Source organism: Pagrus major, chromosome 22 (genome assembly GCF_040436345.1).
Source record: "Pagrus major chromosome 22, Pma_NU_1.0".
Taxonomy (NCBI): domain Eukaryota; kingdom Metazoa; phylum Chordata; class Actinopteri; order Spariformes; family Sparidae; genus Pagrus; species Pagrus major.
In genome coordinates, this window is record NC_133236.1 from 7,882,804 (window position 1) to 7,909,717 (window position 26,914).

At 38.1% G+C, this 26,914-nt stretch overlaps 1 protein-coding gene across 2 annotated transcripts; it reads left to right on the top strand.

Annotated features, from left to right (window-relative positions):
- The first annotated feature begins 655 nt into the window (after positions 1–655).
- Positions 656–26,629, top strand: snx14 (sorting nexin 14). 2 transcript variants are annotated; one of them, XM_073493305.1, is made up of 30 exons: positions 663–840; positions 1,040–1,180; positions 3,493–3,613; positions 4,337–4,410; positions 4,679–4,757; positions 4,931–4,974; positions 5,061–5,148; positions 5,577–5,661; positions 6,065–6,221; positions 6,408–6,483; positions 6,974–7,018; positions 7,267–7,347; positions 7,588–7,702; positions 7,985–8,140; positions 9,320–9,444; positions 10,009–10,067; positions 10,601–10,627; positions 12,504–12,636; positions 12,995–13,181; positions 13,838–13,921; positions 14,054–14,154; positions 14,928–15,039; positions 15,726–15,766; positions 18,484–18,603; positions 19,414–19,537; positions 20,267–20,431; positions 20,795–20,890; positions 21,587–21,678; positions 24,726–24,782; positions 26,445–26,629. In XM_073493305.1, the coding sequence occupies exons 2-30, from the start codon at positions 1,053–1,055 to the stop codon at positions 26,469–26,471; spliced, it is 2,799 nt and encodes a 932-aa protein (XP_073349406.1). In that variant the 5' UTR covers positions 663–840; positions 1,040–1,052; the 3' UTR covers positions 26,472–26,629. The 2 variants fall into 2 exon arrangements, with proteins under 2 accessions (XP_073349407.1, XP_073349406.1); XM_073493306.1 differs by lacking the exon at positions 10,601–10,627 and having other exon boundaries at positions 656–840.
- The last annotated feature ends 285 nt before the right edge of the window (positions 26,630–26,914 follow it).

Here is a 26,914-nt window from a genome sequence, read left to right on the forward strand (position 1 = left end):
AACATGGATCGGCCAAACGGAAGTGACGTTGCTGGCATTCAGGGTTGCCATGTGCGTTTCGTAAAAGACACATTTGGTGCTTTAAGTAACAGGTTAAACATTTTTTCTAATACAGTGATCCATAAAATGCAGACACTGACATAACAGAACAAACAATATACACACGAAAAGATAAATAAAGAGTTTTTGTCCACATTTTGTCTGTACATGAACATTTTAAATCAAATTTCACATACAGTATTTTATTTTATTTCTATCATCTATCAAACATTTTGATTTGTTTGACTGGCTATATAAATAAAGTTTGATTGATTGATTGATTGATTGATTGTTTAAACATTTAGAAATCTAAGGATATTTTCTTGTATTTAAAGTAATAGCTAAATGAAATATCTTAAATTACCTTAGGTTCTCTGTTATTCTAGCAAATCAATGCAAATATTAAACTTTCATGAAACACAAGTGAATCCATTGATTTTATCTCTTTCAATAGAATGGACCATTAGTTTGATTAGCATCACTGTTTTCTATTTAATCCCATTAAACTGTGTTTTAAGAAGACCACCGGTGGTAGTTTTCTCTTGAAAAACACGAACCGCCATGTTCAGTCGTGATCACGCGTGTTTTTGACGGATCTGGCAACCCTGCTCGGATTAGCAAACAATCCATCTGTCAAGGAAGCATCTCGGGACTTTAAAATATGCCAAACATGAAGTAAAAACTTTCGAAACTGGCGAAAGTAACTTGAATTCCGGACTGGTCTGGCGGACAGACGAAGACTATGCTTGTGGATAAAATGTGTTTGACTCTATGAAGAGGTGCTCCGGTGGTGTTGACGCTGTAAGTTGAAAAAACGAATGTTATCGTTAGCTAGCGTTAGCTTAAACGGCTCCGGATAGCTACCTTCGACTAAACTAGTTTAAACTCAAACTGTAAATGTTTAACCTCACTCGTAATCGATATAAATCATTAAAACAGACCGAACAGTCACTTTAAAGTGTCAGCTGTTACAGTGAGTGTTTCTCCTTGGTATCAACAGGTCCTTCTACAGGATGGAGGGTGTTGTAACGTATCTGAAGCGGGGACTTAAGATTGACGTCCTGAGAGAAGCTGGACGTCAGTATCCAGTCTTCTGCTTCCTGCTGCTGTCCATGCTGTCTCTGACTGTGCTTCTCAACAGGTAAACTACATTAAATAAAGTCTGTTCACTGAGCTGCACAGTGTCAGATAATCCTGGGAAGGGTGGACGACATCATGTGATGTCTGACCTGCTACTGTAGTCTTATCAGGCCAGAGTGTATCTGTGTTTCACCCCGGTGGGTCATTAAATCATCAAAGCTTTTGTTTATAAACTGCCTATCTGCACTGCCACTATTTAAACCTGATTTATTCAGTGATGATAGAAGATAAGTGAAGTTCTTATTCTTAGAGACTCCACTGCAGAAATGGTTAATAAATAAAATGAATATAAGAAATTGTACTGCTACTACCACTGATAATAATAATAATAATAATAATAATAATAATAATAATAATAGTAATAATAATAATAATAATGATAATAATAATAGTAATACAATAATAAATGAAGAAAATCAAAAACAGAGTATACAGAATAGAAATATGGACTGCAGGGATAAGGTGCATGTATATATCTGTCTATACGTGTTTGAACATGAGGCCATGCAAATGCAAGTGTAAACATAAACTAATATATCAATAAAACAGAAGGTATAAAACAGCCATTAAAGTGTTGGAAGTGTACTGATTGATTGATGAAGGTGCAGCAGCAATGGTGGCAGTAAGGTGTATATGACTTGAAAAACACTAATAACCTACAAAGACACTATATACACTGCCTGGCCACAAACAAAGTCACCACCTGGATTTAATAAAGCAAATAAGTAAGAGCCTTCCATTGGATAATTACTGCAGTGATTAATATGTTTGAGCTGGCCACACATTATTGAACCCTAACTGATGCAGTGAGTAGCTTCTCATTTCTTAAACAACCATGTTGTCAACCAATCTTGAATGAATGTGATCTGAGATCACTTAAACATTTGGTGAAATCAAATCGGACAAAATCAACAGTAGAACTCACGGCTATGTTTGATAGTGAAAGTTAGAGCATTTCCACACACACAATGTGAAGAGAACTCAAGGGATTGGGACTAAACAGCTGTGTACCTATAAGAAAACCACTTATCAGTGAGGCTAATCGAAAAAAAAGGCTTCAATTTGCTAGGGAGCATAAAGATTGGACTTTGGAGCAATAGAAAAAGGTCATGTGGTCTTCTGGGTCCAGATTTACCCTGTTCCAGAGTGATGAGTGCATCAGGGTAAGAAAAGAAGCCGATGACGTGATGCACCCATCATGCCTAGTGCCTACCGTACAAGCATGTTGGAGCAGTGTTATGATCTGGGGTGGCTTCAGTTGGTCAGATAGGTTCAGCAACGTTATGCATCCAAAAAATGAGGTCAGCTGACTACCTGAATATACTGAATGACCAGGTTTTTCCATCAATGGATTTTTTCTTCCCTGATGACACGGCATATTCCAAGATGACAATGCAACGATTCATCGGGCTCAGACTGTGAAAGAGTGGTTCAGGGAGCATGAGACATCATTTTCACGCATGGATTGGCCACCACAGAGTCCAAACCTTAACCCCATCAAGAATCTTTGGGATGTGCTGGAGAAGACTTTACGCAGCTGCCCAACTCTCCCATCATCAAAAGTCATTCTTCAAAACTTCATAGTGCGCCTTTAAATTGATTTGATTTGATTTATTTACAGTAAAATATAGTAATAATTTGAGGTTTTGGGATGAAACAAAACATTTGAAGATGTCACTTTGGGGTCTGTGAAGTTGTGATTGGCTATTGTTTCACAAAGTGTTGATATTTTTCATAGATGAGATGATTAAACCATTAATCAGTAAAATAACCTTAAGTTCAATTAAAAAAACTGAAAGTTATAGTTAGTTGAAGCCTTAATCTAAACTTTGATCAACACACGTTTTCCCTGATGAACTTGCAGGTGAATTCTTGAATGTATCCAGTATTTATGCATCACGCTCTGATATATGCAGCTTTCACTGCCCACCTTGAAGTATTGTTATTTTTATTTATTATTTGATAGGTTGTACTAATTAATTCAGTTTATTTGATAGGAAATGGGAAAGTACTCTTAATGTATACTTGACAAGCTGGTAGTGCCAGAATTTCTCTTTTCCTTGTTTTCACTGACATGTTATCATAATCATACACTGCCTTAACCTTTTAAGTCTAGACAAAAAATGTAAATCTTCAAAAGAGCTCTACAATATGGTCCTATGAATGGGACAATAACAGCTATTACTTTATCTAAAACTTGTTAATGGCAATAGATGCAGTGCACATGCAGTGAACACAAAGAAGAGCCCCAGATTAAACTCTGATCAATGTTTCCTTGTGGTTAATTAAAACGGTATAATCATGTCCCTGCAGGTATATCCACATTCTGATGGTGTTCTGGTCGTTCCTTGCTGGTCTTATCACTTTCTATTGTTCCATTGGACCAGAGACTCTTCTCCCAAATATCTTCTTCACCACAAAGCCAAGAAACAAAGTATGTCACACATCTGACATGTTAAAGTGAAACTCTCGCCAAAATGCAACCTAGGCTTTTTTTTTTTTGAAGGAACCCGAGTCAAACCTTCGTGTAAAAGCATAATTACGACGAAAAAGCCAGAGAAGAGTCGATCCCCGAGTGCGACGTAACATGGAGGAGAGTAAAGGTGGAAAGCTCCTAAAGCGTCGCACTCGGGGATCGACTCTTCTCGACTGACAGGACGGCTACTGCTACTGTTATCGTGAGTTGTTGAAAAACCTTCTTTTTAGTAAACTCTGTGTACACAAACAATGTTCTCAATGCTCGTGTTCATGCGTAGAGACCCTGGTGATACTACGAGCAAAGTTTCATGTTGTGTCGAGTCTTCTTAGTGTTTTAAAAATAGCGATTTTGATGCTACCGTAATGTTGCCCCTAGCACGCAATTGAAAATGATTTTGACCCGAAAACGAAACTACGGTAAATCTTAAAAGTGGCTTTTTCGTCATAATTATGCTTTTGCACAAAGGTTTGACTCGGGTTCCTTCACAAAAAAAGCCTAGGTTGCATTTTGGCGAGAGTTTCACTTTAAGCTGTGAAGCCTGTTGTTCTGATATTGAACTACATCTAAATAACTGTGGAGCCGGTTGTCAAGTGTGCACTCAGAAAATGTCTGGACATAATTTATAATATGTGATGTAGTAGATTAAGGGAATGAGTGATTGTTTGTTTTTTCCACCAGCGGCAGGAGCAGGAGTTGTTTCCTCTGGGCCACAGCTGTGCTGTGTGTGGGAAAGTCAAGTGCAAACGTCACCGGTATGTTAACAGATCTCTGAGCAGATAAACACTTCATGTGATACTTAGTGAACAGACAGTACCGTGTCAGTTCAGGATGAATGCATGTACTTCTGACAAAAAACTCTTCAGCCTGTCATGGACTCTGCTCACAAGTATTTGGATCTTAGCTGGAGCAAATTTTCACACTAAAGCAGCTTATGATCTCTGCAGTTTTAAAGTGTGCTGAGCTGAGATGCATTCAGCAAGCACATTCTGATGATGGGATCAAATATTTTGTTCTTTGCAGGCCGACGCTGCTCCTTGAAAACTATCAGCCATGGTTGGACCTGAAGGTTCATTCAAAAGTGGACGCTTCAATAGCAGAGGTACCTCAGTGATGGAAACACGTCAATTGTTAATTATTTTAAAAAGTGTAAATGTTATACTGACAAAATCTTTAATATTTGTCTAACTTCTGACATTAACTCACAAAATGACTTTTTAATTTTGTTGATCTGTGTCTCATTTCTGACCTCTTCTGACTGTTGCTGTCTTGTAGGTATTCGAGTTAGTTCTCGAGAATTTTGTGTACCCCTGGTACAGGTGAGAAGAAATCCCAAAGAGTGTTATTGTTTAAAGAAAGTTATTTTAGGAGAAGTTGTTATTATAAACTCTCCTCTGGTTTTCAGGGACATCACAGACGACGAGGCGTGTGTGGATGAAGTGAGGATGACCTTTCGCTTCTTCGCATCAGTGCTCGTCCGACGGGCTCAGAAGGTGACGCTTAAACTCTGCTCAGCCCGCCAGAATAAAAGCTGTAACTAACCATTCTCATTGTCAGTAATCTGCAGATTATTTTCTTAGTTAATCGTTTTATATAATAATTAACTAATTAACAAAGGAGGTCAGAAAAGTCAAATGCAAGTTGTTCCATCATGACAAGACATTTTGTTTGGTCTCACATTTCACTGCAATGATTTTCATCTCAGTGAGCTGTCATCTAGTTTGTAGTTGATCTCAGCCGCATGAATAAAGCAGACAGATGAAATTTATACTTTCAAATACCAGTTTCAAAAAGGAGCTTGAGGCATGATCACACTAGATCACAGACAGACATGATAAAAATGTTTTGTCATTGTGTCTTTTAATCCCAGAGATAAATTGTGATAATTGTCTTTCAATCATTTTTTACTTCTGTTTTGCAGGTTGATGTTCCTTCTGTGTTTGCAGACAAAGTGATGAAAGCTGCAATGAAGCACATCGAAATTATTGCAAAAGCTCATGAAAAAGGTATGCATCTGTTAAAGGAAAAGTTCATCCAAAAAGTAGAATTCAGTCATCATCTCCCTGGTGGAAAGTCAGGTGAAGTTCTGTAGACCACAAAATGTTTCTGGAGCTTCACAGCAAAACGGCATTGTAGCATTCTCCTAAACAACTGAAGTAGCTGGGGACTTGTTTTAAAAACCTAAAAAAACAACCAAAAAAAAAAAACATCAAATGGCTCCATACAGCTCCTCCAATGTAATCTAAGTCTCCAGAATCCCCGACACCTGTTGAACTTGTGTTCCCACTTTAGACAAGGTACACGCTAACACTTTTAGTTTAGCAGCTACAGTGAAGATTTCAGCTTTTCAAATTAATTCAAGAATAATATAATAATATCCACTGATATTTTTCATTGTGTTGTCTGCAGTGAAGAATACGGAGGGTTTACAACTGGCAGCTCTGGATGAATATGGTGCTGATCTTCACATTGCTCTGCGCAGCCGAAAAGACGAGCTGCTCTACCTGAGGAAGCTGACGGAGATGCTTTTTCCGTATGTCATGCCTCCCAAAGCAACAGACTGCAGGTAGGCAGACACAAACTAGACTCCTAACTGACTGGATGACATGTGAGACTGGATTTAGATTTGGAAATGTAAACCACAATCCCTTAATTATGGGAAGGAAGCAAACTGCATGTATCTATATGACCAAACAAATTGATGATATATTAAAGGTTGCAACTGTGGTGGTTGTGTGTTGTCTTTGTTCAGGTCTCTGGCTCTGTTGCTGCGGGAGGTGATGGCTGGATCTGTCATGTTACCAACCATGGATTTCATTGCTGACCCTGTGAGTAGAACGGGATTCATGTTTGTCTTTAAGAAGCTTGAATGAATGAATGAATGAATGAATAAGCAGGTCATAATGTACAATGAAATCAATATTTTATGGAATTTATTTATTTATTTACAAATTATCTGAAATGTTATATTAAATTGTTTTTTTGAGTATTTTTCAATCTGGACCCTATTTTCCCATGTTTTGTGTCCAAGTGACGAATGGGGACTAGGGTTCCCACGGTATGAGATTTTCACAGTACAATTACCATCTCAGAGAATGTCATGAATATCAGTAATTATCAGTTGCAATGAGTCTTAAAGGAATGAAAACAAAAGGGTTTTTTGGTTGAACAAACACTTAATTATAATTCCACAAAATCTTATGCCCTGACACTGATAGATATGAAACTAATAAACTTGATGAACTTCAGCAAAAGCTAATGTTCCAGTCGACACATAATCATGACTTTGAGATGCTGTTTGTGTTTGTTTTTTTTCAGGATACTGTGAACCTAATGGTGCTGATATTTGTCGATGACACTCCAGTAAGTGACAAGAATATTTCAGGAATACTCTTTACATTACATTACATTACATATCATTACATATTGGATACATACTGAGTATACCCTAGAAATCTTACTTTTTCAAAACAAGGCAGTGGATTTTTCAGTTAGGATAAATTAGAATGCAAGACAATAAAACCTGTTGCTCCACAGTATACATATTTAATGTTTTTTTATGAATCCAGGTTATTGAACAAGGTTTTTCAACTTTCTCTTTGTGTCTCCAGCCAGAACCAGCCACAGAGCCTCCGTCTGCCCTGGTTCCATTTTTACAGAAATATGCAGACGTCAGCAACAAGAAGCAGTCTGTGAGTATCTCGCTGAGACAGAGAGAGACCTTATCCACTACAGATCGACTGATTTCTGTTACATTGAATATAGAGAAATATTTCGTACCTTTACTGCAGTTTCTAACTTCTTGTCCCCCTTCGCCACCGCTTAACATCCTGTGTATCTATGTATCATCTTGCATGTTTTTATCTTTTTGTTTTAATTAAGTGTTTTTTGAAACATTTCCTGTAATGCAGTGTCTTCCTCTGGTTGTGCAGGTGCTGAAGTTGGAGCTGAAGGAGATCAGGGACCAGCAGGATCTCCTCTTTCGTTTCATGAATTTCCTGAAGCAGGAAGGAGCCGTGCATGTGCTGCAGTTCTGCCTCACTGTGGGTAAGAGCAACCATCATAAACTTGATCCTTGAATACAGCTCAATGGCTGAGCTAACCTTCAAATTTCAAGCAAGTCAGTTAGCCTGCTGGCCCTCAATGATCAACATAAATGAAGAGTTTACCATTTTCATTCATCCAGCCTTTCATTTTCTAACCCTGGACTCATCATGTTTAGACAGAAGGACATTTCAGGAAGAATTGTGGGTGGTTTGTGAAGTATTTGCCCCTGTGACATACGCATATCAGGACACTCATGATTGTCCCTGTTGTTGTCTCCTCCAGAGGAGTTTAACGATAAGATCCTGAGTCCAGAGCTGAGTGACTCTGAGCTGCAGCGTCTACACGGCGAGGTGGTGCACATCTATGAGACATACTGCCTGGATGAAAGCATCGACAAGATCAGCTTCGACAAGTTCATCGTGGAGGAGATAAGGAACAGTAAGAGGACATAATGTTCATTACCTCACTGTCAGTGCAGCTGTGAGTCACTACATCACAACTCCAATCTGTTTGTTTTTCATTTTTCATGTGAGGCAATCACTGTAAAGGGGCACTCGACTAATTTTACAAATTTTACATATCAAAATCAGTTCAATACCACTACTAAAATGTCTGCTGTGGCTCTCGAGAAGCCTTTTAAAGTTGAAAAAAAATCTCTGACTTTGTCATAATTAATTTCATGAGGGTTCTCAACTTGGCTTTTGGGAACTACAGTTCAACATAAATGGAAGACAAAGGCAATTATGTCTTCCATTCAAGAGACACAGCTGAGTTGCATTATGGGAATGGTAGGCTCTATTGTTTTTGGCTCTGGATCCATATTAAGGACTTGATGTTAGAATATCTTGGCCTCTGCTGCCAAGGTTGTGACTGTTATTTTTAAAATCTGACAACAGTGTGTTTGTTGTTCTTCTTCTCTGTGTTTGGTCCATACCACCACCTACTGTGTGTAGATGCTGCACTTGTTAAGTCAACAAAAGCAATTTTGCTTTGTAATATCGGCTATAATTTCTTAACCGATAATGTAAATTTTCCATTATTGGGCCGATAATGCATCGGTCAGATATTTATTGTGCAATCCTAATTACTGTGAAAGCATCAAAATGCTAAGCCGTCAAAAAAGCCTGAAAATGACATGGCAGTTTAAACACTAATGTGTTGGAATATGTTTGTAATAACTGATGAATTACATACTTCATCTAAATTTTGTTGAATTAGCTTACCACTATTTGTGGTATGATTTGAGCAATAATCGCAATTGAGGAATTTTAGCTTGTAGATGAACTGTTCATTGGCCTGAAGCTGGATTTCTTTTTTCTGGCCTCCAGTGGTTTTTCTTCTCATGTGGCTGCAGTGATGCACAGGTGAACTGGTTACTGGCCACACAGATCAGACACTTCTGAGCCCACTCATCAGTGATTTTTGATGTGTTCGGAAGTGAAATGGACACGAAACCTTCACTCGTCTCAGCCTGGTGTTGAGTTACTCTTTAAACAATTTAGAGTGGAGTGCTATTAGAGTAAGGACTTGTTGTACTTTTCTGTTTCTCTCCACTGTAAACCTTCTAACTTTCTAAACAGAGAAGCAGTTTAATGATATGCTGTCTCTCTCTCTCAGTTGCTAAAGGTCCATACACCGGTGTGGTGAAGCTGCAAACGATGCGCTGTCTGTTTGAGGCATATGAACACGTCCTATCTCTGCTAGAGAGAGTCTTCACCCCGATGTTCTGCCACAGCGATGAAGTAAGAACTCAAAACACTCACAAACACGTCTGCATTTTACTTCTGAAGGGCTCTAATATATAAACAAAAAAACTATGCTTTTAATGAATAACTGAGATTAGAAGTGAAGGTTCTGTATGATAATGCATGACGCCATGCTTTGAGATACACGCATCAGGTGTAAGCTCCCCCAGAATTCAGTTGTTGTTGGCTGTTTGTAATGTTACAGAATATTTGAAGGGCAACAAGAATAAGCAGAGTGTTAGAGGCAAGCATTGCATTGATTCATTTTTAACCTACATTCAATTAAATACATAAAGACAAGATATTTAATGTTCAAACTGATAAACTTTTGTAAATATACACTACACATGTATCATTTTGAATGGAAGAGATCAACTTGTAACAGAGAATTTTTACCTTTTTACTTGACTGAAAGATCGGAACACTTCTTTCAACACAGGTCTTTATTGTTAATATAAAAAAAAAAATCATAAAGAAATTTAATGTTTACCATTTTGTAAAAGCACAACTCGTAGCTGAGTTGTAATCTATGCACTGACTGTGTCTCCTGTCTATGTTCAGTACTTCAGACACCTGCTGAGAGGAGCCGAGTCTCCGACAAGGAACAACAGGATCAGCAGGTTGGTGATGTGGATTGTTTTATAATTCAGACTTTTAGTTTGCTTTTGATTTATCTTTCATGTGTGAATAATAACACACAAAGAGAGGAAAGTTATAAATGTTCTCACATGAAAACTTTCCTCTTTCTACATGCGGATAAAAACACCTCCCATGAAAAGAAAAATGAAAACTGCATTTAATTACTGACCAAGTTTGTCCTTAATGGATACAAATTTCAATGCAAGTGAAAAGATCAATGCCATTTATTGAACTATTGGAACAGTAAGGGTTAGGGTCATGGCTCATTTCACAGTTAGATTTTTAGTGATATAGTAAAAGCTGCATTCACTTGGTCTAAGATACTCTTCTGTTCATATTTTACTTCTTGAAAAAGAATAATGCCATCCACCAAAAATGTTATTTGACAGTAGTAGATTGACAAGCATTTTTGCACTTAACTGTACTGTACTGCATTGTACTGTAGTAGTGACAACAGTCCTCAACGTCTTCTGTCCAGACTGTCATCATTACTTGCTCATTTATCTTATTCCAGAAATAGCTTCAGTTTGGAAGAAAACAGGTAAGTAGGTCTTCGGCATGTCGCCTGACCTCACAGAGTCTGCTGCCTGTAAACAAACTGATGCAGTATATTTCACTGAAGGCTGCTCTGTGAATCATACACATGTTGGCTGCCAAAGAAATGTTAACATTGTGAGCCACTGCTGGGCTTTTGTGTTTGTTTACAAGTCATGCTGATGCTTGCTGTTTTAACTTCATGTTTGAGACAATAGACCTGTTTAAGACAGCAGGTCTTAAGCAACACTACGGGGGTATTAAGAAGTCCATTATGGGTATCTGTTGATGATGGGTCAAGTTTGTCTCTGGCAGGGATTGGTTATTTTTTTTAACCTGAGAATGAAACTTTTAGTCTCCTCCATCCTTCATTACTCTCTCAGTAGTGGACAGTTGGAGTCTTGATGTTACAATAGAGATTTAGCACAACATTTGACTATGAAGTTGTCTCTTTTCCAACAGGGCCACTTGCAAACATCAGTAACTCCTGATGGCTAGCACTACCAATATATTACCTGAGTCTTAATATGATGCCAAAGCAATCATTGTTTTGATACCACACAAAGCGGAAAATCATTTTTTTCCTACAAAGCTTTTACTCTATTTAGCAAACTAAGTGATCAATTAATTGATTAACTATTAAATTAATTGTGTCCAATTAGGATAATCGGTTCATTCGAGTCATTTATTTAAGAAATAAACTGAATATTCTATGATTGCAGCTTCTTCAATGTGAATATTTTCTGGTTTCTTTCCTCCTCCTCTTTGGGTTGTGGACAAAACAAAACATTTAAGCAAGAAACACTGATCATCATGTTTCATAATTTTTTTGACATTTTATAGACCAAACAACTGATTGATTAGGAGAGAAAAGAATTGACAGATTAATCAGCAATAAAAATTGTCGTTAATGGCAGTCCTAAAATGATATATTATAACCATGCACCACTTTTAATACATGAAAAGCAGCTCAAAGTAATAAAAAGACAAGTGTCATTTTCTACAAACACATATCATCAGAGTATTTTTGAAAATGTTATAATCACATTCAAATGCAACACATAATTGAATGAAGATATTTATTCCTTTTGATTATGAACATGCAGCGATCATTGGCACATAAAGTAGTATCTGTTGTCCTCTACAACATGGAGGAGAGACGAATGAATGCTGGAGCGAGCACAGTAATTAACATTCTGGGTTACACCTGTACACTTCTGACTTTCTGTTCCAAAGGAAAAAGTTTTAGAGGTGAGCGTCTCAGATGGTTCAGTAATGTCTGAATCATTGGCATTGATCCGTGACACTCTTAGCTGTGGTAAAAGTCTGACTTATAGCTCTTTTAAAATCAAATGTTCCTTTGGGGATTTGGGGACAGGAAAGTGCTTAAAAAACTGCTAAACCTGATTGATTTGTTGGATCAGTCAGGCGCTTTGCCAGGTTATTGTAAGAAGGTTGAAACCAGCCGGTTAAACATTAGAAAGTAGTTTTCAGTTCTGCACGCTGCTCTGGCTGTGGGAGAAAAATGGCTTGTAGTGTTCACAGTTGTTGTTTTTACTGCATGTCTGCTGCATGACTGATGCATCGTACAGAGAAAATTCATTTGTTTCTCCTATCACTTGTGACAGCATGAAGTGAAATGCTGTCAACAAGTCATGGGGAAAACATGACAGATGAATTAGCTATTTAGTCCTGTTTTCCAACATTTGAGCATCATCATGACATAGAGAAACGGCAAAGGAAGAATAAGCCGAGGGGAAGCAAAGAAAGAATTGTTTCAGAATCATTTGTCTGAATAGATGAGATGTGATTTATGGGACTGTGTAGTATTAATGTATGTTTGCTTTTACAAATGGGTCATTACATTTCTCTGTTGACCCTAGGAACTTTTCCAAACGTGGGGAGTCATTTGGGATCAGCAGAATTGGCAGCAAAATCAAAGGTGTGTTCAAGAGCACGACCATGGAAGGAGCCATGCTGCCACCGAGCGCCATGAACGAATTCGACGATGATGCGGTGAGTGTTTGTGGTTCTTTAAGTCTGAGGAATCAGGCAGATTACATTTTAACATATTGTCGTCTTTATAGTTATGCTTTTTGTCTCTTAAACCAACTTAGAATCTTTCATATATAACATGTAGTAGAATATCAGCTTCTGCATTTTTTCTGTAAAGACCAAAGAAGGATTTCACATTATTTCACAGCATTAACCTGTAATTACATGTTGTATGATGCTTTTAAGTGTGTTAAAATGCTGATTTCTCCTATCATTGGCTTCTTAGAGATTGAGATTAGTCTGTGACTGAGATTCCTCTTTTTTAATTGAGGCGAGGTGTTTTAATTGTTCTCTGATTTGATTCTTTCTGTCCCTGCAGGTGGAGGAGGCGACCGTCGTGATGGAGGATGACTCCCCCGCTGAGCCGGCCAGCACACCGGGCACCCTGAGGAACCTGTCAGCGTGGAGCATCACCATCCCCTACATCGACATCTACGAAGACGAGGTCAAGAGGGAGAAGATCCCCGTCTTCTGCATAGATGTGGAGCGCAACGACCGGAAGGAAGGTGAGTAAACAGGGGAGGTAAAACACAAGCTGCCTCTGTCATTAGACTTGTCTGGTGTGTGAGTCATAGGAGTGGAGAGTTTCAACAGCGCTGAGCTGCTTTTAACTCAAAGGGAAAACACAGATATGAGCTCCTGCAGCTACACACTGTTTGGTATGTCTTTAGCGTTTGTAGCAGTTACACTTTAGACCCTGAGAGTTGGAAATCCTGATTTTCCGCTCTGACTAAAACAATCAACAACAACTCAAACTATGTCATGTGCCAGTTTGATCTAAACTCTTACTTCCTCTTCAAGTTATCTTGTTTATAATCAAGCAGGACTGTGGGGTGAAATAATAAATTCACCAGGAGGAGGGATTTGAATGATTATTCAGCTAGTCAGCACCAGAAATACTAGCTGGTTAACTTTATATTTTTTTAATTTACAGATTAATTTACAGATTTGTTCAAGGACTTTATTCCATGGACTTAATATAAGCAGCAGACAGTTGAATAACTAACCTGATTGATTTACTTTTATACCAAATAGAAATATAAGTCTCTCATATTCAACATGGAATCTGCACCTTGTATTCAATGTCAGTTTTAGCCTCAACTTGTTTACACGTCAGCCTCTACATCAGTCAGACATGCTGGATTTTTCCCTCTTCTTGCAGTCGGTCATGAAACAGAGAAGTGGTCGGTCTACAGAAGATATCTGGAGTTCTACGTACTTGAATCCAAACTTACAGAGTTCCACGGTAACAATGAGCCTCTACCAACAGACTTCGAATGAATAACTGACAGTTTTCTTATTCTAATGACAATATTAGTGTCTAGCCTTGTATTGTTTCCTAACAAGAACATTTTTTATTCCATCACTTCTTTTCCAGGCACATTTGCAGATGCACAGCTTCCATCCAAAAGAATTATTGGACCAAAGAATTATGAGTTCCTCGCGTCAAAAAGGGAAGAATTTGAGGAATATTTACAGGTAACTGTTGTAGATCGTTATTCGCTGTTTGTCTTTGGTACTAAGGGCTTTTTTTTTGTCGGGGGAGAAGAATTAGATTTAAAGTGCTAAAGAAAAAAGCTCATAATAACTAAATATATGTTGATTTACAGGTGCTTATATATTATCATTAGAGGGCAGTAAAACAAAACAATATTAATAAGAATTTAAAGGAAGTTAAAAACTTCAGTCATTATCTCCTCCCTCTCATGCTGATGGAAAGTCAGGTGACGTTTCATAGTCCACAAAACATTTCTGGAGCTTCACAGCAAAACAGCATTGCAGCATTCTCCTCAACAACTGAAGCAGCTGGGGACAGAAAAGAAAACATAAAATAGCTCCATACAGCTCTTCCAGTATAATCCAAGTCTCCAGAAGCCCTGAGATCACAAATTGATTTGAAAAGATGTTACACCCTTTTTTAAGAAGACATCCTCACTGTAGCTGCTACGCTAAGAGCATTAGCACGCACCCTGTCTGAAGTGGGTGCACGAGCTCGACCGCATGTCGAGAGTGTTTATTCAAATAAGTTTGGGATCTCTGGGCTTCTGGAGACTTGGATTACACCGGACGAGCTGTACAACCCTAACCCATTTGATGTTTGATGGAAGCAGACATTGTAGATACAAGATGCACAGACAAAAACATGTTAAAAAAACTACTTTAAGTTTGTGTTCTAGAGATAAACAGCAGTAACTGTAAATGTATTATGTTATCGTGTGTGTGTGTGTGTGTGTGTGTGTGTGCGTGTGCAGAGACTCCTGCAGCATCCAGAGCTAAGTAACAGTCAGCTGCTGGCAGACTTCCTGTCTCCTTTCAGTATGGAGTCTCAGTTCCTGGACAGGATGCTGCCTGATGTCAACCTGGGTATGTTCACATCATACATCTCCTCTTTATCTGAAGCTTGTCATGTCAAGGTAAAAGTTGTATAGTATGAATCTTACTATATGTGACGTGACGTCCTGTTGGTGATAATTCAGTTCTGTTTTTTATTAACTTTTTGGGCAACTTTCCAAATAGCTTAAAGGCTAATCCTAGAACTTATCTTATAGACAGGAGGCCACAATAGGAGATTTCTTCTTTCTTGACATGTTTCCCTTTGTTAAGACGCCATCAGGTTTTAGGACATGAACACAATATACGCAGAACTCCATTCATAAGCGTTTGGTCTGATTGAAAACTGATAATTGAAAATATAAAATGATAATTTTTTTCTTTGTGACACAATTTTGCATCAGACTGTGTCTATGAACAACCCCTCGCTGAATCTGACCTCTGTCTTAAAATGTTAATGTCCATCTGTGTGGATTGAGACTAATAGGGTATATATCCCCCAAAACTCCTGACTTCTGTCAGAATATTCACAAAGTTTTTACATTCATTTAACACTTGTATCCATTACAATTTAATATACTCAAGCAAACTCAGCTGGTTGTGATGAATTTCAAAACATGTCTTGTATCAACAGTCAATTGATATATATCAGGTCTTTTTTGTCTACAACAGGCCTGCAGGTTCAGTCCAATTTGTTAACAGAATTTTTTCTTTTACAGGAAAAATCTTCAAGTCAGTTCCAGGGAAGCTGATAAAAGAGGTGAGTCCCTCCTGAGCTGAAGTGATGATTAATAATGTTTTTATTTTTAAACACTTCTCCAGAATCCTTAACTTTGCCATACTTTGTTTATTTATTATTATTATTATTATTATTATTTGTTTATAAGGACAAATATTTATAAGAATTAGTCTCAAACAAAAAAAAAAAAAACACACAAAGATCTCATGTGCATGAAAGGAGTTGTGAATATGCAGAATCACATTCCACAGCCAGAGCTTTCATCAAGATGTTTTTTATTATCCACGGATACTTGCAGTTTTTATACCAACATTAAAGTAAGTAAAACTTTATTTATATAGCACTTTTCTCAACACAAGTTACAAAGTACTTTATATCATAACATATCCAAAATGAATGTACAAGAGAAGCAACAAGCACAGAGTACATGCAGTGTGAAACATAGTCAGAAGTACATTCAGAAACAAAAAACACTGAAATCATGCAGCGATCCATAATCACACAGAGAAATCCTCAAGATCATTGTAAAGCCAGTCAAAAGATGTATGTTTTTAATTTATTAATTAATTTCTTCATTTTTTAAAACAGTCTGGGAGCAGCGACATCAAAAGAGCAGTCTCTTTTGTTTTAAAGTGAAGCACGTGGAATAACCAAGAGGTTCTGGTTAGATGACCTAAGAGGCCAGTCAGTGGTGTATGGGGTCAGAAGGTCAGAAATAAAGGCCGGAGCTAAGCTGTGTAGTACCTCAGAATTTAGTTAAAAGAATATTAAAGTCAGTTCTAAACTTGACTGGCAACCAGTGCAGAGACGTTACACTCTGACCAGCCCTGGTAAAGAGCCTAGCTGCTGCATTTTGGAAGAGCTGAAGATGAGCCAGGGCAGCTTGATTAAGGCAAGAAAAAAGTGAGATGCAGAAATCAAGACCGGAATATATGAATGTGGTAATGGTCTGATTTTTACAATATTTCTTAGTTGAAGGAAACAGGATAGAACCAGTTTATTGACATGGTGTTTGAACTCATTAAATAACTCTTAACTTAATATAACAATAACACTTCCCTGTGTGAGTGTGAGCCAAACGCTACAGAACAGTTGGCAGAGAGAACAACCGTTGGTAATTCTTGATAGGAGTTGTTTTTGTGAGTGGTGGAAAGAAGTTGTGCATGGCGTAGCAGAGGTGACGATTCAGACTTCCTCTTAATTGGAGGACCAGAGTTCAGATAAATAATCAGTAATCCTTCAGCCTCCTGCAGCCTCCTGGGGTGTTGTTATCCAGCTGACCTCTGACCTCTCTGCCTGGAAAAATGAGACAAATTCAACTCTGAAGGCTTTCTTTGTTTTCATCATTCTCCCGGTACTGTACAGTCAGTGCTGCAGGAATTTTGTACTGTTGGCAATAACAAGACAGTCCAGGATCCTCAAAGAAGAAGGCTGAACAGGAATTAAAGTTGTCAATTTTTATCTAAAACGTCACTTAAGCTGAATTAAGTAGCCACCAGCACCCATTCATTCACTGTTGTCAGCTTCTTTTTCAGCTGGGCTGCATGGAATATTCTCCTCCTGTTCTGCCCTTCTTCACTCCTTCGGATGGTTCCCATTTGGAGCCATGTTTGTAGTGTTTTTGAACCTTTTATTTTACCTCTGCTTACTATCATGCCATCCCATCTTCTCTGCCTTAGTCTCACAATAATTATCCTCATTATGCAAGCTTTCTAACATCTACAGGACGCTAAGAACTTTTTCCTCTCAGTGGTCGTGTGTTTCAGTATAATTGCTTCATAATAGGGCTGTCAATCAATTAAAATATTTTATCGCGATCAATCACATGATTGTCCATAGTTAACCTGTGAATAATCGTAAATTTATCATACATTTTTTATCTGTTCTAAATGTACCTTAAAGGGATATTTTTCAAGTTTTTAATACTCTTATCAACTTAGGAGTGGACAAATATGCTTGCTTTATGCTAATGTATGTTTATTATTATTGCAACAATCCAAAAAAATGACAAAGACTGTCCAGAATATTCTCCAGAATAACCTCTAGGGATGCAACGGTAGAGTTTTCCCACAGTTTGGTATGCATCACAGTTTTTGGGCCACGGTAACGGTACGGTTTTGATATCTTAATATAAAACTACTCATACTAGCAAAGGCAATATTGCATGTAAAAATAATTAAAAGCAGATATAGTCAAACCACAAACCCTATTATAAAAAATTAACACTTATCTTGATTGCCTTCCATAAAAAACATATGCAGTATCCAATCAAGTTAAACAGCAAACATTATTGTAGTATTGTATTGTACTGTATTGTATTGTATTGTTTGCCTTTGTGTATTGAACGGTTTGATAAAATATTGAATATTGTTGTATCCCTAATAACCTCAAAGGTACTGCAGAAGAAAAAAAATTAACGCTGTTAAGAGGAATTTGGGAATTTTCAGGTTTATTGCAACATAGGTTTCACATACAAGGAATTTTCCTTGGTATATTTGCATTACAATAAACATAGTAAGAGAAAAGAATTTAAAGAAATATTCAACAAAACTGCTTGTCTTTAATGCTAATGCTCAAAATCACGTGTTCCTGCAGGTATTCCTTCCAGTTCTGCTCAGTACACAGTATTCAACCCTAGCAAGACATGTCTAAGACAGATTTGTCCATCAATGCTGTGACTAGTTCAACATGACACTGATGACATTAAACACTGAAACTTCCTGACATCTGTTTTCCAGAAAGGACAGAACCTGGAGCCGTTCATCCAGTCCTTCTTCAACTCCTGCGAGTCGCCCAAACCAAAACCGAGCCGACCAGAGCTGACCATCCTCAGCCCCTCCGCCGAGAACAACAAGAAGGTAAGACAGTCCCCTCCTCCTGCTCACAGAAGAGCTGGATGTTTTGTCCTGTGTCATTATCGCTGGTAAATCCCTAAACTGATCGGGAGTTATCTTCAAAACTTTATCAAGAGCCTTCCTGTGAGTGAACAGAAGGTTGAAACAGGTCTTAGAGGAAATGCCTTTCCTGTGTTCTCAGGGAGGAGTTATTATGATGGACCTTAATGTTTTTCTCCATGGAGACAGTTTGGATAAATGAGGGGTTTGTCTGACAGGAAACATTGTTTGCACTATAAAGACTCGTAAAGACAGGGTGGGCAGGGGCTAGCTGGTTAGCATAGTACTTTAGATGTCTTTGACAGAACTTCAACACTGTTATTTCTTTTCATTTTGTTGATAGTTTGAAACATTCAAAAAATTACCTAAAATTAACAGTCTTGCATATCACACCTTTTTAAAGAAAAAACAGGTATTGTAAAAAAATGTGTTATTTCTCAAAGTAAGTTTGTTTTAGACAATATAGTTTTGTTATCTGTACAGAAAATCAGGTGTCATATTGGCACAAATATGGCACATTTGGTCAAATCTAACACTACCCTCCAGCACTATTTCTTACAAATTGCACCTTTTAATGGGATTTAAAAGGGAGAAAGATATTATACATTATATGAAGGTGTTAAAACACAGAGTATAAGTTAGGGACATTCATGCTGCAACTTGATACAACATCATTTTCATAAAGTTGAGTATTAATTGGCGACCATGTTAACTTCCACTGTTGTGTTATTTTAATGTTCCTGAGACTCACTGATGATTGACTTTGACCTGCAGCTCTTCAGCGACCTGTTCAAGAACAATGCAAACCTGTCTGACAGTTCGGAGAGGAAACACAACTACAATTGCTTCATGGAAATGATCACAGTGGGCGGCATGTATGACTACATGATGTACGTCGGTAAGTGAACAGTTGACTTGCAGTGGAGGAGAGTTCAGCTTGTGATTAAACTCCACTGGTTTCGAAAAATGGTGCCGTGTGGCAGAAAAACTTTTACCATTTCATGATCTACATCTACCCTGGAGCCATGTGGAATTATTTGGTTGTTACTTAGTCATGTAACGTTGTGGAAGCACTTTTACTTTAGTAATGCACAAACTTAGTAATAATAATCATTTTAATTAGGCTACATTTGAACTTACTCACAGCTGGTGGATCATCCTTTGAAATACTTACATTTTTAATCCAAAAAAAAAATTTCAGTCTGAAACTCATAACAGAGACAGAGAAGTCCATAGGTAGGAGCAGAGTGTATGTACACTGAATGTTGCTGGTGAGGGTTGCTTTTATCTGTGCGTTGTAAGCTTGTAAGTCAAACATGACCTTAACGACTCTGAAAGGACACACCCACACAGGGTTTAAAGCTTACAACTTCCCTCCAGTTAGTTAGAGCTGAAGAAGCCTCTTGGATGAGAGGTGAAACGTCTTCAAGAAACTGAAACAAGTCCAGTTGCCTACGATACAGCACTTAGAAAGACCTGCAGCGTCTTTTCAACCCCACTGACAGTGCTTTTCTGCCCAACAAAAATGGGATGTGGACAGTAAGAGCTGTACATGAAGCATTAAAGCTGTTCTAAAGGTCGGTCTGTGTTTTGACTCTTCGGTCTGTGCTGCTGTTGTAACCGACAGGTCGGGCGGTGTTCCACATGTCAGATTGGCTGCACCACGTCCTGTCTGCAGGCAGGATCCTGTTGAAGAACACGTTCGAGGCCTACATGGACCAGTACATGCAGTCCAAACTGGAGCAGATCCTCCAGGAGCACCACATGGTCTCTCTCATCACACAGCTCAGAGGTACCAAAGACTGTGTGTGTCTGTGTTGATTTACAAAGGATTTACAGTATTCAGAGTGGTATCACTGATACCAGATATAATGTTGTTTAAACACTGGGGATGACTAGAAGTTGTTTTTAAACCACATATTAACAATGTGAATTATTTGAATAGAGGTTTTCTGGGAAATATATTTAAATGCAGAGTGGAGTTTGAGTTATGACACGAAGTGGGTTTATTTTATGTGTGTGGCCGTTTTGTCCTCTTCAGTCTTTGACCTACAGAGACAGGAAGGAAAATAGATGCTGGAGTCACTGGAAGGAGAAATATAACCTTCGAACTGTCTGATGTATGAAAGTTTAATTTTGTGATTTATTCCTGCAGACGCCGTGTTCTGTGAGAGCAGCGAGGAGCGAACCACTGAGGACAAACAGATCAGAGCCAAGCAGACATTTGAGGAGATGATGAAGTATTTACCAGGTCAGGTTTCACAGCAGTTTGCAGAGACATTCCTGTCGACATTCTCAAAAAATAATTTTCATTGTCCAGACCCAGCAACAGAAACACTGAAGTGAACCAGACAGGAAATCTGCTGCAAAACAAAAACTATATGAAAATATTTTGGTAGCTTTATCTAAGTTTTTTGACCCATTAGGATGCTATTTTAGTTAGCTAATTTGCCAAGAGTATTTTCTTGAGACTGAAGTTCCAGGCACTAATGGACTCTTGTTTAATGAAAGATAAGACAGTCTTATCTACTTTCACTTCCCCAAACTCCACCTCAGCTGGTCTGCAGATTCCAAGGAATAACTTTGAGTTCATCAGAAATCAAATCAAGCTTGTTTCCTGAAACATGAAAGGAACCAACATCAGTGCCTGTAATCAATGAAAGATCATTTGTAATTTAAATGGTGAGATTTCTGCACTGGTTTCTTTAAATGTTCTTTAGCTGCATTATAATATTAAACAGTAGATAAAGCTAAGCTGCCATTGTTCATCCAGACACACATCAGTTACGATGACTATTATTATTATTATAGTCAGGAATGTGACAACTGTACTCCCAAACATGAACATGCTCTGCCATGACTTTAGACACGTCACACCAGACAAAAGATAACTGCTTAATGTGGTAAAGGTCCAGAAAATGTAATGTGTTTGTGTGTTTGATTTCAGACTTTGTGGTAAAGTGCATCGGTGAAGAGGCAAAATTCGAAGGCATCCGGCTCCTGTTTGACAGTTTGCAGCAGCCTCTCCTCAACAAGCAGGTAAACAGAAAAACTTCAGATCACAAGTTCATGTACACAGGGACAAAATAACAGAAACAGCAGGCAATGTAGACAAACCTGATTAGTATTAAATACTTGATGAAGCTTGTTTTTATGTTGCTGCTGTCACAACTGTTGTTTTAAGTTGGTGGTCATGGCCTCAAAGGCTGTAGTTAGTTATATACACATAATACAATAAACAAAAAACATTTGCAAACTCATAAATCAATGGTCTTTCGAAAGAATCGAGCCGCTTCAATTTTCCCCTCCCAACCATAGGCCTTTCGGCTGCCAGCTGACTGCCAGCTGGTCCCCAGTCGAGGAGAGACCGCCCTCCTCCTGGTGTACACCTAGATTTCACTGTAAACACGCCCATTCATTCAATTGCAGGGTGTCACCATGAGATGACGCTTCCCTCACAAAAAACATATACAGGATAAATACCCTTTATACTATACATATATTATTCTGAAATGGACCATTTGTTTATTCAGTCATGAGAAAGAAGACCATGTGTTTATTTAGTTTGTGAAGGCACATGAAATCAGTCAATGAAGATCTTTCTCTTCTGATTAAAATTTCTTCCCCCAAACTACATAGTGCACCTTTAATGAGTAGGCCTACTTTTACTTTTGAAAAGTGGGCGCTCTATTCAGTAGAAAGTCACAAATACTTTTGAAATTGTTATGTTACATAACCAGAGAAAACAGAAAAGGGGGCTGTGTTTTTCCCCAGCTGATATCAAACAACATGGTGTTACAGCTAAACAGGCCACTACACTATGTTTCTGAAAACACTTTAGGAGACAAATAGACAATGAACAGGAAAGTGGTTCATGTTTGCCTTGTTTTACAGTTATCGATATTTTTTCTATACATTTCAACAATCTGAAGTTATTTCACGTGAAGTCTGCAGATGTGTAGCAGCCTACCTAAATCTGTCCATGGAAAATTTTATTCTTCAGCAGGTATTTTAGTCATAACAACCTCGAGCTAGCTAAGCATTTTTGTGTTTATGTGTGCAGTATTTATTCAGTTTGGGAAATCCCACTATCTCTGGAGCATTCAAGGCGGACTCAGCAGAGACTAGATATCATCATCACTTCACAAAAATTGCTCGAATGTGCCTTCAACATTTGTGGAAATACGGAAAATATTAGCAAATGTTTTTGTCTTTGTTTTTTTGTGTAGGATTACTTCCGACTCGTGTAATCCAAACATTTCTAATAATTTCAGAGCACTGAAAAGTCCAGGAGTCAAAATATATTGAAAAAAGATCAATGTTATAATTTACCAAAATCCACAACATGTTTTTACCTAACAAAATATTCTGCTTCAATCTAGATTTGTTGGCGTTTAGCCGTTCAAAAATAAGATGTTCACTTTGGCAAAAAATAAGTTTGCTCTCGGATTTCAACACGCACCTGATGGTCTAGCAGTAATCCAACAGCATGAGAAATTACATTTATACAACTACAATAACAAACAAGAAAACGGCTCATATACTATAATAGTTTGTTCCGGTACCACTGCAGATAAAGTCAGCCGCTCAGATGAGTGCTGCACATGCAGATTTTCCTTCCTGTCAAATCATTAATTCACCAGCCATTTTACTTTCACTTTCCGGAAGCCTAATAATCATTAAATATGCTCTGTGTGGGAATCACACACGTCAAATACTGTATGCCTATGATACAGTAAGAACAGCTGATTTCATGCTGAAGTAATGCTTCAGCTTCCATCATCACTGCTCCTCCTGGTGGAGAGATACACCATTGCAACTGATTTCCACACGTGGCGCTTAGGGGTGTTATGATTCAGCCCGGCGTTCACTACCTCATCGCGGGAGATCTCATTCCAGTCACAGACTCCGAGCACGGACCGTCACGGACCGGTTAGGGCCTTATCACAGAGGAATGGGAAGTTTTAAGAAGCTGCATCATTAGAAATGTAGATTCTTTTCTCCTACAATTCAGAATCTATTCACAAATGTCCAACATCAATTTTCTGAATGTTAATTGCGTGATGTTGATGGAATGAAAAAGGCGTAACTAAACTGCGAGGGTAGAACACTTTTTATGAAGTCACCAGGAGTCTAACGTTAATGGAGTGAACAGTGATCCACAGTAACGAACGAGACCATTAAACAACTTAGTTGAACTCTGGTGAAGAAAATAACAAATCTTCTGAATCGACTTGGACATTCAAGAATGAAATAGAATCAAATCTTGAGTTTGCCAAAGATTGACACCCCTGTTAAATATCTCTGGAGCGCTGCATGAAAGACTCACTTTTCTGGCCCAGCTAACTGTTCCAACAAGAGCACCACTGTGATCAATCCCTTTCAGAAGCTTTATAATCCAGCGTTGAACTGCGCCGTCTTTATGGAGTTTTGTAAATCTGACACCGAATGTCTTCTGTGATTATTTATCAATTTTACTGTGTTGAAAACATTTATTGTTGTTGTCAGCCATCTAATGCCAGTCCCATGCCATAAGTGAGTCTTTCAGATCAATCAGAGGCTGTGATCCTGACATGGACCAGTCAGAGATCGTGTTAGCAACAGTTTGCGATTTCTGCGTCATAAGGGACATGTCTGTTTTGTTTCCCCCCGGCCCAAAAGACTACACACAGCTCCCGGATGAAGTGTGAATTATTTTTTTTCTGTGACCAGTGAACTCATGAGAACTTTATCGACTAACACTCTGCTCATTGACAAAAAATTTCATCAACTATTAGTGGACGGCCCAATGTCATCTGAAAATTACAAGCTACAGCTGAACAAGACTTATGAATCTAATCAGATATTTGATGCCACTTTTGGTACAAAGTATACAATACGGGCACATTTTACTTAACACCAAAACATCAGTAATAAATCTATGGTTGTAAGAATATTTAAAACTAAAAGGTCGAATAAGATTTAAAGTCCACTTGTGTATTTTTTATTCTCTGTGTAAATGAATATCAGTCAAACAGTAGTGAAGCTCTGTGACTTAGCTTCCAGTTTCCTCTCTTACTGAAGTGACTTATTTTGTGTCTCCTCAGATGACGTATGTGCTGCTGGACATCGCCGTGCAGGAGCTTTTCCCTGAACTCACCAAGGTAAACAAGTGACAGTGAAGAATGTAAAGAGATAAAACAGGAAGAGACTCAACTTTTATGTTTGTTAATGTGTACGGTGAAGTCTTAAACAGTGAGAGGGTCAGACACTTCATCCCAGCAGTTGGAGGCCCTCAGGAAGCCTTGAAACATCTACTAAACCTGATCATATATGGTATAAGTTGTCTGCTCTGAGAATTCACAGTAAGTTTAGTCTAAAGTTCATTTTACGATAATAAACTTAAGGTAAAGCCCTCAAATCATCTTCTGTAACTAACAGAACGTGTGATCTGTGTGTTTGATGTCTCAGATTTCCGTCACAGTTAAAAACAACAACCAGCCTCAGAACAGCAGAAGTGATGTTTAAATATAAAGTTAGTATAGTTTAACTTTACATATTCATATTTAAATGTAATGCAGGTTTAGGTGAATTTCTCTGCAGACGTCACTTCCTTAATAAACCAGTACAGGTTGTGAGGCGACATGAGATCAGTGTATTCAACAGAAGTCTGAATATGAAGAGAGGACTGTGAAGATTAAACAAACATTTTGCTTCATTTTAAAGGGAAAGTTTAACTTACTTGCTTTCTGTCCAAGAATAAGATGAGACAATGGATGTTAATCTTAGGTCAGTGCATGAAGTACAAAGAAGGACTCATGGTTAGCCTAGCATAGCATAGGGTGGGAACAATTAGCCCGACTCCAGATTTGAATCATATACAGTGATGTATAAAGGACCCATTGAAGATTCAAGAAAAGTCCAAAGTCGTACTCATGCAAAAGTAAAGATATCGTGTTAAAATATTAGTTTGATAAAAATATTACCCATAAGAGATTTAACTTTTTAGAAAGTAATCTGGCTAATTTCTGGCAATAAAGTATGAAAAGTACAAGTAAAAGTAAATTATGCATCATTCTATGCCAGCAGAACTTTTTCCAGTTCATGTCATGGATCTGTGTCGTATTAATGTAGTAAAGAAATGTAAAATCAACATTTTCCTTCAGCTGTAATTTGTTAATAGGGTTATTCTGTTAGCATTCATTGGTAATCATGGTGGTTAGCATGTAGCTCAAAGCACAACTGTCCAGCCTCACAATTCTGAGCTTTTAAAGTTGTCGCTACGTCTATTTATGAGCTTCGAACAGAGCCAGGCTAACTGTTTCCACCGGCTTCCAGTTTTTATGCTAAGCTAGGCTAACAAGCTGACTTCAGCTAAATACAAAGACATCATGTAATGTAGCCAACAAGTTGACATATGAGGTGACATGATTAGTACAGATTAATGACCCTTTTCACCATGACTGAAGTGAATGAGTCTAGAAGGCGACAGTGCTGCAGTTAAAGTGAACCACCACAACTTAAACACTGCAGAAACTCCTGAGGCTGAATTCAAAGTTTCTTATTTCAGTTCAGTCGACTAAAACCTCAACAGTAACAAGCTTTCTGCCTCAGAGTAAACAAAGCAGCTGTCAGCCAGCTGAAGACAGAAAAGCCAGAAGATGCCCACATCTCAAAAGCTGGAACCAGTGAATAATCTGCATTTTTCTCTTAAAAAGTGACTAAAGCATCAATCGATCATTGAAACAGTAGCTGATTAAATATGCAGGTGAGAGTTAATGTGTTCACCAAGTTAAACTGATGTTTTCATGTTTTTTCCTCCTCAGGGAGTGAAGGAAACGATCGTCATGTGAACCAGCCGACATACCGAATACTGTATCCACATCCACCACAGCTGGATTATAGAAGTGCAATACTCAACTTTATCCAAACACTCTGGGACCATCTCTACATTCCAATGTATATTAAAGCGCTAATAAAGAGATATATTTATTGAAGCCACTACAGAAAACGATGTCTGTTGTCTATTCTTTCACGAACGACTGTTTGCACATATCTCGATAAAGTTGATGTGGGACAGAAGCCATGTTTCCATAAAATGTCAAGCAAATTTTAAGTGAACTTTTAGCTTTAAGTAAAAGTTCACAAAGAATCAAAAAAATCAAAATGTGAATCTGGTGCGTTTCCACAAAGTGAGAAAATAAGAAAATCCAGGCAGAGGGCTGCAGGGTCTCTGCAGATACGAGACACTAACACGCCTTTTCTCCCCATTCCAGTCTCCCTCTCTGTTTCTGTC

Coding starts and splice junctions, on each gene's coding strand:
- snx14 (XM_073493305.1), top strand. CDS start 1,053: ATGGAGGGTGTTGTAACGTATCTGAAGCGGGGACTTAAGATTGACGTC. Junction 10,628..12,503: donor TTCAGTTTGGAAGAAAACAG/GTAAGTAGGTCT, acceptor TGTTGACCCTAG/GAACTTTTCCAAACGTGGGG. Junction 20,891..21,586: donor GATGATGAAGTATTTACCAG/GTCAGGTTTCAC, acceptor GTTTGATTTCAG/ACTTTGTGGTAAAGTGCATC.